General features: G+C 42.1%; 1 protein-coding gene across 1 annotated transcript in view; it reads right to left on the reverse strand.

Annotated features, from left to right (window-relative positions):
- Positions 1 to 631: 631 nt before the first annotated feature.
- The window catches only part of LOC134202647 (uncharacterized), a 78755-nt gene continuing 64838 nt past the window's right edge, over positions 632 to 14548 (reverse strand). Inside the window, exons 3-6 of the mRNA XM_062677664.1 lie at positions 12793 to 12903; positions 11285 to 12685; positions 2529 to 2658; positions 632 to 2418 (exon numbers count right to left, since the gene is read on the reverse strand). Coding sequence (XP_062533648.1) covers positions 2057 to 2418; positions 2529 to 2658; positions 11285 to 12685; positions 12793 to 12903 — 2004 coding nt within the window. The 3' untranslated portion in view covers positions 632 to 2056. The remainder of the gene's footprint in view (positions 2419 to 2528; positions 2659 to 11284; positions 12686 to 12792; positions 12904 to 14548) is intronic.

Genomic DNA, 14548 nt, shown 5'->3' on the forward strand with positions numbered 1-14548 from the left:
GCTCTAAAATAATTAATCATTCCGTAAGCATTCCGTATCATTTGCACAGTACTTTTCAGCAGCATACTAGCCTTATTCCTTTAACCTGTTCTTCTTCTTCTTATTGACATTACATCCCCACACTGGGACAGAGCCGCCTCGCAGCTTAGTGTTCATTCAGCACTTCCACAGTTATTAACTGCGAGGTTTCTAAGCCAAGTTACCATTTTTGCATTCGTATATCATTAGGCTAACACGATGATACTTTTATGCCCAGGGAAGTCACGACAATTTCCAATCCGAAAATCGCCTAGACCGGCACCGGGAATCGAACCTATGGCCTATGGCATGGCCTTGCTTTGTAGCCGCGCGTCTTACCGCACGGCTAAGGAGGGTCTCCTTAGGGTTTTAACCTGTTACCAGGTTTGATTTCGGTTGACATCTTTTATTTGTTCATTGGTCCCGCCGGTGGGTCAAGCAAATAGTTAGGACGTGGGACGAGGTTAGGACGAGAGCAATTCAATATTTGCAGTATTTGGATGATAGTTTCAATTTCAAATCACGATTTTGAAATTACAAGATAACTTTGATGTATAAAATACGGTTTGGGTGTTCACATAAAAAAAATAATTTCGTGTATAATTTTCTCCACTAATTGTTTATTCACATTCCAGATTAGTTAGGCTATTCATGTGGCAAACACTATAGTTTTTCATGATTTCAACAGCGGTGCCACATCAGTCACTTTCTACCGTTGACAAATACGAAGACTTATTGATCTGCTGCGAATATAATCTGTAGGTTCTCTAAATCATTTAGCATTCAGCTTCCCTCATCCAAATGACCAAACAACATTCAATCCAATCCATATTCATCGACTTAATTCTAAATACATGGCACACATCATATGCGTTTAATAGTAATGTCGGTTCAAGATTTGGCAATGAGGCAGACATATTTTTGTTAGTTCCCGATTGGCACATTATCTAGCGGCATTTTTTGTAGCTATGTTGCTATGTACTCTAAGTTTGAATGCAAAATTACAACTGCAAAACAATGGCACTACTTCCTTGACTGTTTACACGATGATTTAGGCATTTTGGCACAACATCATATGTCGTAAAAATTCCCAGTTTATGTACTCTTTACTTCGCGACATGGTTCTGCTTTGATACAAAACTGCGTGTGTGAAAACGATACCAATGTTGTTTCTATGTACTCTATACACACAAATAGTTAAATGTATAGTTTTTGTTCAGGGTTTGGATGAGATCATTTCTATCACTATGCCTAAGGTCGTTTTCACTGCTAGTCGGTGACCTATTCCAAATGTTGACAGTAAATAGAACAGTAAACAGAGATTGAGACTGGTAGAATGGATATTTTGACGTTGGCTTTCTAAGTCTAATTCAATTAAGACGGCTAATTTGGCATAGCCCGACGTTTCGGTCCCGTGTATTGGACCTTTTTCAAGGTATAAGCTGTCGGCCGACTTTCGTTACATACGGAATGAATGCCTTAACGAGAGTCGGCCGACAGCTTATCCCTTGAAAACGGTCCAATACACGGGACCGAAACGTCGGTCTATACCAAACTAGTTGTCTTAATTAAATTAAACTGAGAAAGCCAACGTTAAAATACTACTATTTATCAAAATTTGGAATAGACCGCGACCAGTGAAAAATGTCTAAGATGTTAGTCAGAGAAGTAGCTTGCAAAAATTCTCATTGTCTCGAGCGATCTATTTATTTCTATTTCTGTCGTTCTAACATTAGTAATTATCTCGAATTTCACAATAGCGATATTGTGTTCAGTCGAGTAGCCAAACAAATAATCTTCTGTTCTAGGTTACACAGCATTTAGAAATTATTCAAAATTTCTGGATATATGTTAACTTGCGGTTCATGAACAACCGGGGGTTTATGTCATTCTCATTGATTTGTGTTTTTCATATCATGCATTTAAAACGTACGAGATCTAATTTTACCAAAATTTTAAAATACTTTTAAGCTCTGACCTCAGGTTCTTAGAAGTATTTTAGCTTTAGCAAATATTAGTATTCGTGCGCACAGAATCGTCATAAGTTTACTTTGGCAGCTTTGCGTTGAGTTTCGAGTTTCAACTCTAACATTGTGTACGGAATAACGGATATTACTAGCAGGATGGCGAGGATTATGATCTTGGGGGCCTCGCATAAGATTCCGTGCCCGGCAAAGGTGATGCCTAGGCCCAGGAAGCGAAGCGCCTGCAATGGAGACATCACTTCGGCTACCTTTGTGCTGTGCGATACGGTCACGAGAGCGGTTATCAGGGTATCCCAAACGGCGTTGCATACTCCCCAGGCGGCCGGAATAACGTAGAGAACGGCACTGTCATCCCGCGAGGGTTTCCAGCGGAGCAGCACCAGTAGAAGACAGGCGTGGAATATGAAACCGGCAACTGAAAATATGAAAAAATAACTGAATTATCGGATGGTTATTGGTTTTGAATCAACACGAATACACTTCTTCTTTTTGAAGGAACTCCTTAGATTCTAATAATTCACTTACTTATAACGACGACTCGTTTAGTGTGCCTTAGTAGCATGCTTAGGGTACACGCTGCAATGAGTTGCATGACTCCCATTCCGATCATGGCTCCAGCTACACTGTTTGGACCCAGCTCACATGATACGAATGCCTTGAGAAAATTAAAGAAAATACTATAGCTAGGAACTGTCAACGAATATATGGGTATTTGTATTGCAGAACAATATATGGGTATTTGTATCCCAACAGAAGACAGGAATAAAGATATCGATTCGTCATTGGTAGAACCAGGACCACAAGTTAAGAAGTAACCCAAGTCATGTGCAACAAATGTTTTACCAATAACATTTATTTGGAAAGCAACGAATCTAAAATCCAAATCCAATCCAAATTCAATCCAAATCCAATCCAAATCCATTCCAAATCCAATCCAAATCCAATCCAAATCCAATCCAAATCCAATCCAAATCCAATCCAAATCCAATCCAAATCCAATCCAAATCCAATCAAAACCCAATCCAAACCAAACCAAATCCAAACCAAACCAATCCAAATCCAAACCAAAACCAAACCAAATCAAACCAATCCAAACCAATCCAAACCAATCCAAACCAATCCAAACCAATCAAAACCAATCCAAACCAATCCAAACCAATCCAAACCAATCCAAACCAATCCAAACCAATCCAAACCAATCCAAACCAATCCAAACCAATCCAAACCAATCCAAACCAATCCAAACCAATCCAAACCAATCCAAACCAATCAAACCAATCCAAACCAATCCAAACCAATCCAAATCCAATCCAAACCAATCCAAACCAATCCAAACCAATCCAAACCAATCAACCAAACCAATCAAACCAAATCCAAACCAATCCAAACCAACCAAACCAATCCAAACCAATCCAAACCAATCCAAACCAATCCAAACCAATCCAAACCAATCCAAACCAATCCAAATCCAATCCAAACCAATCCAAACCAATCCAACCAATCCAAACCAATCCAAACCAATCCAAACCAATCCAAACCAATCCAAACCAATCCAAACCAATCCAAACCAATCCAAACCAATCCAAACCAATCCAAACCAATCCAAACCAATCCAAACCAACCAAACCAATCAAACCAATCCAAACCAATCCAAACCAATCCAAACCAATCCAAACCAACCAAACCAATCCAAACCAATCCAAACCAATCCAAACCAACCAAACCAATCCAAACCAATCCAAACCAACCAAACCAATCCAAACCAATCCAAACCAACCAAACCAATCCAAACCAATCCAAACCAATCCAAACCAATCCAAACCAATCCAAACCAATCCAAACCAATCCAAACCAATCCAAACCAACCAAACCAATCCAAACCAACCAAACCAATCCAAACCAACCAAACCAATCCAAACCAATCCAAACCAATCCAAACCAATCCAAATCCAACCAATCCAATCCAAACCAACCAATCCAAACCAATCCAAACCAATCCAAACCAATCCAAATCCAATCCAAACCAATCCAAACCAATCCAAACCAATCCAAACCAATCCAAACCAATCCAAACCAATCCAAACCAATCCAAACCAACCAAACCAATCCAAACCAATCCAAACCAATCCAAACCAATCCAAACCAATCCAAACCAACCAATCCCAAACCAACCAAACCAATCCAAACCAATCCAAACCAATCCAAACCAATCCAAACCAATCCAAACCAATCCAAACCAACCAAACCAACCAAACCAATCCAAACCAATCAAACCAATCCAAACCAATCCAAACCAACCAAACCAATCCAAATCCAATCCAAACCAATCCAACCAATCCAAACCAACCAAACCAATCCAAACCAATCCAAACCAATCCAAACCAATCCAAACCAATCCAAACCAATCAAACCAATCCAAACCAATCCAAACCAATCCAAACCAATCCAAACCAATCCAAACCAATCCAAACCAATCCAACCAATCAAACCAATCCAAACCAACCAAACCAATCCAAACCAATCCAAACCAACCAAACCAATCCAAACCAATCCAAACCAATCCAAACCAATCCAAACCAATCCAAACCAATCCAAACCAATCCAAACCAATCCAAACCAACCAAACCAATCCAAACCAATCCAAACCAATCCAAACCAATCCAAACCAATCCAAACCAATCCAAACCAATCCAAACCAATCCAAACCAATCCAAACCAATCCAAACCAATCCAAACCAATCCAAACCAACCAAACCAATCCAAACCAATCCAAACCAATCCAAACCAATCCAAACCAACCAAACCAATCCAAACCAATCCAAACCAATCCAAACCAATCCAAACCAATCCAAACCAATCCAAACCAATCCAAACCAATCCAAACCAATCCAAACCAATCCAAACCAATCCAAACCAATCCAAACCAATCCAAACCAACCAAACCAATCCAAACCAATCCAAACCAATCCAAACCAATCCAAACCAATCCAAACCAATCCAAACCAATCCAAACCAATCCAAACCAATCCAAACCAATCCAAACCAATCCAAACCAATCCAAACCAATCCAAACCAATCCAAACCAATCCAAACCAATCCAAACCAATCCAAACCAATCCAAACCAATCCAAACCAATCCAAACCAATCCAAACCAATCCAAACCAATCCAAACCAATCCAAACCAACCAAACCAATCCAAACCAATCCAAACCAATCCAAACCAATCCAAACCAATCCAAACCAACCAAACCAATCCAAACCAATCCAAACCAACCAAACCAATCCAAACCAATCAAACCAATCCAAACCAACCAAATCCAATCCAAATCCAATCCAATCCAAATCCAATCCAAATCCAATCCAAATCCAATCCAAATCCAATCCAAATCCAATCCAAATCCAATCCAAATCCAATCCAAGTCCAAACCAAATCCAATCCAAATCCAATTCAAATCCAATCCAAATCCAATCCAAATCCAATCCAATCAAAATCCAACCTAAGTCCTGTCCTCATATTCATATCAAATTTTATTCTTGATTTTATTGAGCCAAGAGAAGATTCAAATTTTTTGAGTAGGGTATCCTATCATGGTTTGAACTAGTAAAAAACGTATCATGGTTTGAACCATTTTGAAATCAGTAGAAATTACCATCTCATTGGCAGGAAATGAAACTAAAACAGTATGAATAGCATATTTAGGTATACTGGAAGTGATAGAGTTTATTTAAACAAAAAGCTATTCCAACTCATAAAACTAGTGGGACATCGAAGATCTTCATATCGATCGATCTTAATATTAGGATCTGAGCTCAAGGAGAGTTTGGAGTGTCGTAGATAGCGAACGAGTTCTGTGGTGTGTCTGTACTGTTGTAATGAGGAACTCTGGAGCTATTCCAACTCATAAAACTAGTGGGGACATCGAAGATCTGCATGTTGATCGATTTGAATATTAAGATCTGTACTCAAGGATAGTTTGAAGTGCCGTAGATGTCGAACGAACTCTGTGGTGTGTCTGTAATGATGTAATGAGGAACCGTGGAGCTGCTCCAACTCATAAAAATAGTGGGGACATCGTAGATCTTTTTGTTGACCGATTTGAATATTAAGATCTGAGTTCAAGAACTGTTTGGAGTATCGTAGATATTGGAAAAGATCTGTTATACCGCTGAACAGACGCGGGATATTATTATAAAGGATTTCAATTTCAATTATTTAATCAGAATGTGGTAAACAATGGTGTTGATTCCTTAGAACATCAAAATTAGAACTCAAGGATAGTTTGGATGCTCTAGATCATCCTAGTGACCATAACCTGACCTGGGCAATATTTTTCCTGGATGGAACAGTTAATTTTGAACAATTTTGCTGAAGAAAGCAAGGCTCTATCTCTTAAAACTGATTTTTGACAGCTGATTTTCGTCTTGGGTCATATATGACCCATCCGTATTGAATCGGTTAAGTAATAAAATGGAGCGATTTAAAAACGTCCTGAATTTGCGCTAAATCCCCCCCATCAGTGGCATAATTTCAAAAAGCTCGTAAAGGACGCATTTTCTGATACAGGAATGAGATCAATATATCAAAAGAACGCTATTTTTATCTGTAATCGATTGACATCATCATACAATTGAGAAACAGTTTTAAATTGTTAAAATAGTAACATTTATACAAGGTAAAAACTGATCATGGTTTGAACTAAATTCGTACCATGGTTTGAACTTGTAAATGCAGTCATGTTCTGCTGCTGTCCGCTAGGAGCGCTGCATGCGCCTAGCTGGAGAATTTTGTTTACATTTCCAATATGAAAAAATCGTAATTTTCATATCGATAATTTAGACGATTTTCACACGTTTCGAGTTACTAATCTAATGCGAGAAGATGAACAGTAAAATAAATTTGCTTTTCTATAGATTTCCTCAGCGTTTCATGCATGTGATTAGTATTATATTTAGGAGCTGCTGCAGTAGTTCAAACCATGGTACGAATCAAAGTTACGTAATTAATAAGTTTTTTCAATGAAACTAAGCATAAATATGTGCACCCAGGATGTTTTTAGAAAGATAATGAACTAGAAATCGCAGTTGTAACATGTCCCTTTAATGAAATAAATCAACTTTGTTTTGACGGCTCATCTGAAACCCGCCATTTGGTTCAAACCATGATTGGATACCCTGGATGCCAACGTTCAGAGGACCGAGCGGTGATTCATGTATCGATGTCACCTTCTGCAGCGCAGGATGGACTGAAGAACCGAGATGGATGGTCCACGAGGGTCATACTTCTAGCGACCATCAGGAAGTACGTTTTATGGTCGAGTATACCCGGAGAACTACGACGAGAAGAGGTGGTGCAACGGATCCCGGATGGCGCACGTCACAGTTCAATCAAGAGCTGTTGGTGGAGGCACTGCGCTGGGAGAGTAGGACTACAGGACTAAGCGGTAACGACCTGACGGAAGTACTTACACGTGCTTGCGACGTGGCGATGCCAAGGAAGACCCAGCCCCAGGAAATCGACAACCAGTGTACTGGTGGTCTGACACGATTGCAGATCTTCGTAGAACCTGTCTTAAAGCTAAAAGAAGGTTGCGACGTGCTAGAACAGACGCTGAGCGACTCGATAGACGAAGGGTATTCCGGACAGCGAGCAGAGCCCTGAACTACGAGATTAAATGTAGCAAGCGAGCCTGCTTCGAACAGCTGTGCAGGATGGCGAATGACACCCCGTGGGGCGATGCATACAGGATAGTGATGTCTAGGACCAAGAGCACACCTCCTGAAAGATCCCCAGAGCTGTTAGCCAGTATAGTAGAGGGACTGTTTCCGACACATGAACCATCGGACTGGCCCGCTACACCGTACGAGTCAGTCGACGTGGTACCGCTAGTGACTAACGAGGAGCTTATCGTAGCCGCAAGAAAACTTAAGCTCAATAAGGCGCCAGGCCCGGATGGTATTCCAAACCTGGCCCTTAAACACGCCATTCTTGCCAATCCAGATATGTTCAGGAGCTGCCTCCAGAGATGCATGGACGAAGGAAACTTCCCAGATCGATGGAAACGGCAGAAATTGGTGCTGTTACCGAAGCCTGGCAAACAGCCGGGGATCCTTCGGCATACAGACCAATTTGCCTACTCGACACAGCTGGAAAGCTGCTAGAGAGGGTCATTCTGAATAGATTGTCGGCCTATACAGAGTGTGCTGGTGGCTTATCTAGCAACCAGTATGGCTTCCGTAAGGGCCGTTCTACCATCGAAGCAATTCGAGCGGTAACGGATACGGCCAAGATAGCGAGAGGTCTAAACAGAAGAGGTATTAGGTACTGCGCGTTGATTACACTCGATGTAAAAAACGCGTTCAACAATGCTAGCTGGGCAGCAATTGCTGACTCCCTGCACCGATTGAGAGTTCCGGATTACCTGTGCAGGATACTGAAAGCTATTTTCAGAATAGGGTGCTGTTATACAACACTGATGCCGGTCAAAAGTCGATCGTAGTGTCCGCGGGTGTTCCACAGGGATCGATCCTCGGACCGGTTCTGTGGAATATTATGTACGATGGAGTATTACGCCTAAGTCTTCCGGCCGGAGTGAAGATAGAAGGCTTCGCGGATGACGTAATGCTAGAAGTAGCAGGTGACACTCTCGTCGAAGTCGAACTGAAGGCTTCATACGCGATTGGCAGAGTGGAGGAATGGCTCAACTCGAGGCGGTTGTCCCTTGCACATCACAAGACAGAAGTTGTGGTAGTGCATAACCGTCATGGGCTGCAACAGGCGAGGATAAGAGTAGGGACCTGCACAGTTAACTCCGTGAGGTCTCTCAAGCATCTGGGCGTGATGATCGATGATAAGCTCAATTTTACGAGCCACGTCGATTATGCATGTCAGCGGGCTTCATTGGCGATAAAATCTTTATCACGAATGATGTCCAACAGATCGGTGGTGCATAGTCAAGTGCGTAGGCTGATAGCTGGCGTAGCATTGTCTATCATCCGTTATGGCGTGCCGGCATGGGCCGTAGCACTAAAAGCCGAGTACAATGTAAAGAAATTGATCAGAGTACACCGGCTGATGTGCTTACGTGTCGCGAGCGCATATCGCACCATATCATATGAGGCGGTGTGCGTTATAGCTGGAATGATGCCGATAGACACACTCCTAGAGGAGGATGTGGAGTGCTACAACGAAAGGGACTCGGTGCAAGTGCGACGTGTCAAGAGAGCAGCTTCGTTGCTCAAATGGCAAAGAGCATGGGACACCGCAGTAAAAGGTCGTTGGACCCACAGACTGATTCCAGATGTGTCCAACTGGGTTGAAAGGAAGCATGGTCAAGTCAACTTCCACCTAACACAGGTGTTGTCTGAACATGGCTGCTTTAAGAAATTCCTACACAGGTTTGGCTTCGCAGATTCTGCGGAGTGTCCTGAATGTGTAGGTGAGGTAGAGTCGGCAGAGCATGTGATGTTCGCATGCCCGCGATTCGAGGTAGAACGCAATACCATGCTGCTTATTAGTGGTATGGATACAACCCCGGACAACCTCGTCGAGAGGATGTGCCGGGAAGAAGCTATATGGAATGCGGTGAACACAGCATCTCAACAGATCATGTCGAAACTGCAGCGGTGGTGGCGTCTTGAACAAAACCAACGAGTGCAGTAAGGGCACCTGTGATGCAGTGAACACCTTGCTCACCCCGACAACCAACATGTCGCGGGTGGGCTGCGGGGACCTCAGTATGTAGATATAGAGGTCATTGCGGTTCACGCGCGGTGGTTGTTGTCGGGGTGCTCGTCTCCAACGTGAGATTATGGTACGGACCGTTAGGTTACTATCATAGCTTGCGATCGACGGGTGGTGAGGTAGCCACCCTTGAAGTCGATGTTGTGTGTATTGACGTCAAGTGCGTTAGCATAGGCGTGAGCGTTCTCAATAGTCCCCCCTGATGTATTGCTTAATTGCGGGCCGGGGTATGGACTGGCGAAAGGGTTTTGGTTTTAGTGGGTCGGGTAAGAGTTACATGACATACCCATCCCCACACTACCTGAGTACCTCCTCAGGTGTCTGGTTGCAGATTTCCGTTTACCCTTGCTCAAGAAAAAAAAAAAAAAAAAAAAAAAATGATTGGATACCCTATATTTTTTAACATTAGCAGGTAGCTTTCTGTGCCAAATACAGCCCTTATACATCAAATCAAGGATTGAATCTCCGAGTATAACGGGTGCTCCCACGAATCAAACATCACAATGCCGCTCAGAAAACAGCCTTGAAATCTGTCTCCTTATCTAATGAAGGGGAAGGGGGGGCAATATGCCCTAGCCAAGCAAACACTGCTCTATTGTCTTATTTGTAACGCTATTCATGGGTATTTTTACATTATGCATCAGTTAAACAAGATAGCTAGTTGATGCCATTCAAAAATTGTCAAAAATCTCAATCATATTGATAATATTCACATTTAAAAAAAGTGGTGATATTTTGTTGCCGGAAAACTCATGAGGCAAAACGCCTTTCAGCTGGCGGCTCCTAGGGAACAAAGTACCACGCGTCGGCGAATCAGCATTCTAGTATGGATAGTCCGTGGAGACGCAAGTACTTTGTAGGTTATTACCACTAGGGCGTTTTGCCTCGCCAAAATGTTAGATGTTTCTTCAAAATGTGGAAATTTTCGGTTTTTCCGACCTTCCCATGCACTATTTTGAAACTTTCTTCGCCTATCCTACATAATTTTAGATCTAGTTTTGTTACGGACATATTAATGACGGTAAATATGAGGGAAACCACAAAAGGCGTTTTGCATCGGGGGGCGTTTTGGGGCCTCTTCCCCTATTTACGTTCAAGAAAATTCATTGACTTGCTGATCTCTGCTGATCTATTACATAAAATGCTCCGTTATTAATCCTTGGAAGACTGTCACTCCACCATAATGAATTTCTTTTAGCAGGAACTCGTTGGGTTGGTGACCTGTTACTCCAATTAAACAAAGAAATTTCCTAAGAGACCTATCGGAATTCTCGCCTAACTTTTCAAAAAAACCTAAGTAACATTTTTTCATGAATTAATTTGAATAGCGCAACCAACAGAACAACATAAAAGCTTTTGATTGCAATACTCAAATTAATTCATGAAAAAAATGTTACTTCGGTCCTTTTGAAAATTAAGCGACAATTCATCATCGGAGCCCTGTCGCTCCGGTATAAAACAAAAAAAAAACCTTTGGAGATCGTCCGGTCGAACAAAAATATGCCTCCGATACATCATACACATGTACTACATACTCACCTTCATGAAATCCGCCAACATGTATCCCTGCTCAGTTCCAATAAAGTAAGCCATCGGACCGGCAAACAGCAGTGTATCTGACATCTTTCGAAAAGAGTCGAACTTGACGTTATGTTCGATATCCGACGTCAGTCCGGTAACGGTCAGCGCAATTACAGCGCAGATAAGATACAGACCCATCAACGGAATGGTTCCGGTGTAGGATTGTAGACTAAAGGAATTTATCGCGCTACTGTTTATAGGGATGTTACGATCCCAAACCGGACACATATGTGATCCGCAGATACGCTCCCCGTAGTCGTTGGTTTGGAACGTGCTGTACGGAAACCGATCCAGCTGATAACCGTCGTTCTCGTGATGCTGCAACCGAATGTTGTACAGGAAAAAGACGGTTTCCTTGAGTGAGGGCATACTTGGTGTCGTTACCTTGCTCGTAGGGTCAGTATCTGCAAAGGTTTTGCCAGTCGATGTCGGCGCTACTCCGATGGACGGGTTAGCTAGAGGTATTCCACTCATGGATGTACTGTTGATTTGCGTAGTAGTAATCGTACCACTAATATTAGTTGAAGACTGAGCCGATATGTAAAAGCAGCCGACGCGGTTCGACGAGGCACACGATAGTACAAACGACGCTATGATTGTTCCTATGATCATCCCAAAATCGCCAGCAGCTCGAAACCATCGTCCAAGACGTCGAATGCTCTCGTCTCTACTACACAACAGTCTGTGATCATCGTAGTTGTCGGCGTTGACACCTGCCATACTGTTACCACCACACTCCGGTTGAGAACAGCTTAGTTTGCCCGCCATTGAGACTACCAAGGTTTGCTTGCAAATCACAGATGGACCCAATATCAATCCAAGCACAAGATATCCCGGAACCAGCGATACCAGTACTGGGTAGATATGGGTTGCTAGAAACACACACAACCCTCCGTAAATGGAGGCCAATACAATCGAGTAACCAAATTTTCTCAGAATCTTGGTTGTAGCTAGACACATGAAAGCCGTGACGAGGCAACATATACTGAGCAAACCGGAGCCAACATCTGGCCCCATAGCAAGCCAGGATTCTTGCTGAAACCAGGTGGAATTTGAGCCCTGCAGTCCAATAAGAGGAATCAATGCCGTACACATGAATCCGTGAGCAATGGTGAGCAGAATAAAGTTCTTCGTGACCTTACGTCGCACGTGCGTAGGAATTTTATGCCGGCAGCCATAGCTACGATTGTTCACCGTTAGTAGCCTTCGAACCGAAGTAGCTCCGATTGAACTGTTGACCGAGTCCCGGCGGCGATGGCCGAGCGTTGAGCTTTGGAAAGGGTATCCCACGGTCAAAGGCGGAGCCACTGCTAAACGATGACTGCGCGAGGAAGCAGGTGAATAGTTGGTGATGAATTGCTGCGGAATTGATACGAAAAATATATTAGAAAACTGAATGCGATTCTTCTTCTTCTTATTGGCATTACATCCCCACGATTGAAGGTGTAGAACAATTTGGATATTACCTCGATCATAGGGTCGTCCCATATGTGATGTGCTTGGCCTGAGCTTCGGGTGCGCATAACTTTCCTCGCCGCAGGAGGACATTTCTGAAGAAATGCTTTAGCAGCTGCAACCTGTGGAAGAGAAGAGACAATATTCAATATAATCAAATCAAAGATTCTAAACGCACAAAAGAAGAATTCTAAAAAACTTGCTTGTACTATGTTCGCATTAGGGCCTTGTAACATGTTATTCAGGATGTAGGGGCCCTCCTTGGCCGTGCGGTAAGACGCGCGGCTACAAAGCAAGACCATGCTGAGGGTGGTTGGGTTATATTCCCAGTGCCGGTCTAGGCAATTTTCGATTTGGAAATTGTCTCGACTTCCCTGGGCATAAAAGTATCATCGTGTTAGCCTCATGATATACGAATGCAAAAATGGTAACCTGGCTTAGAAACCTCGCAGTTAATAACTGTGAAAGTGCTTAATGAACACTAAGCTGCCAGGCGGCTCTGTCCCAGTGTAGGGATGTTATGCCAATAAGAGGAAGAAGAAGTGCGAACATAGTATTATCAAGTAAATAACCGTAAGCTTTTCTTCGTATCATAGGGCTTTGGTACCTCCTCAGCCAATTTGCTGGGAATTTTCACCTACCGCGAGCAATATGAATGCCAATGGAAATTAGGCGCCGTGAATCTCATTCTGTAGAAATGCTGTCGAATTTTCCTCAAAGAAATCCTTCGGAAATACTTTTAGTAAAGCCACGCGGAGTTTCTTCCGAAATTCTTGCAGTAATTATTTCGGAAATTTTGTTGGAAGAATTTTTCAGGTATTTTCTTTTCAGAATGAAATAAGAAATAGTAAAGAAATTTTCAAAAGAGTTTCTAACGGAAATTTCTAAGGAATTTCCAAATGAAATTTTCATACGAAATATTATAGTAATTTCCGAATGATTCTTAAAATAATTTCTGAAGTGATTCCCGAACATTTTTCAAGGGAATATCCGAAGGTTTGAGACTAATTGAATTAAAGGAATTCCTAAACAAATGAAACAAAAATCCTGTTTTTTTTTCGAAAGGATTCCTAAAGAAATTTCTGAAGGTATGTTGAAGGATTGTTGAAGAAATTTATTGAGGAATTAAGTAATTTATTTTAACTAGCACAAACCAAAATTTTTCATAATCATTAATGACTTCAATGCCAAACACCGTTCATGGAATAATGTTCAAAGCAATTCCAATGGTAAAATTTTATTTAAAGATTGTTCTGAGGGATATTATACTATTCAATATCCCAGTGGACCAACTTGTTTTTCTTCCAGTCGAAATCCTTCGACAATTGATTTAGTTTCGGATTCAATTCAGCTGTGTGGCCGATTGGTAACTCATGCTGACTTTGACTCTGATCACCTTCCTGTGACGTTTGAAATCTAACAAGAAGCCATTTATAATCTGATAGCAGAGCAAATGAAAACTCGACTGGAACACTAATATTTTTGTTCAGAATAATGACTCAGAACAGAATGAAGCAGCTGAAGTGGAAGACACCGAAGCTCCGAGCGCGGAAATAGAATCGGATGTAAGTGAAGATCTTAAAAAAGTTTGCACAGAGGTAGAGGCAGTCCAACCATCTGCGCTCACTCGGCATTCAACTCCAACTGGAGGCAAAGAGCATTCCATTCCGAGGCACAGCGAGAGGGAGCGCCACCGACCAGGTAAGTATTCTGATTACATGGTCACATACAGTGTGCTACCTCAGAAACTTGTCTTTCCACAGGATT

Source organism: Armigeres subalbatus, unplaced genomic scaffold (genome assembly GCF_024139115.2).
Source record: "Armigeres subalbatus isolate Guangzhou_Male unplaced genomic scaffold, GZ_Asu_2 Contig1310, whole genome shotgun sequence".
Classification (NCBI taxonomy): Eukaryota; Metazoa; Arthropoda; class Insecta; order Diptera; family Culicidae; genus Armigeres; species Armigeres subalbatus.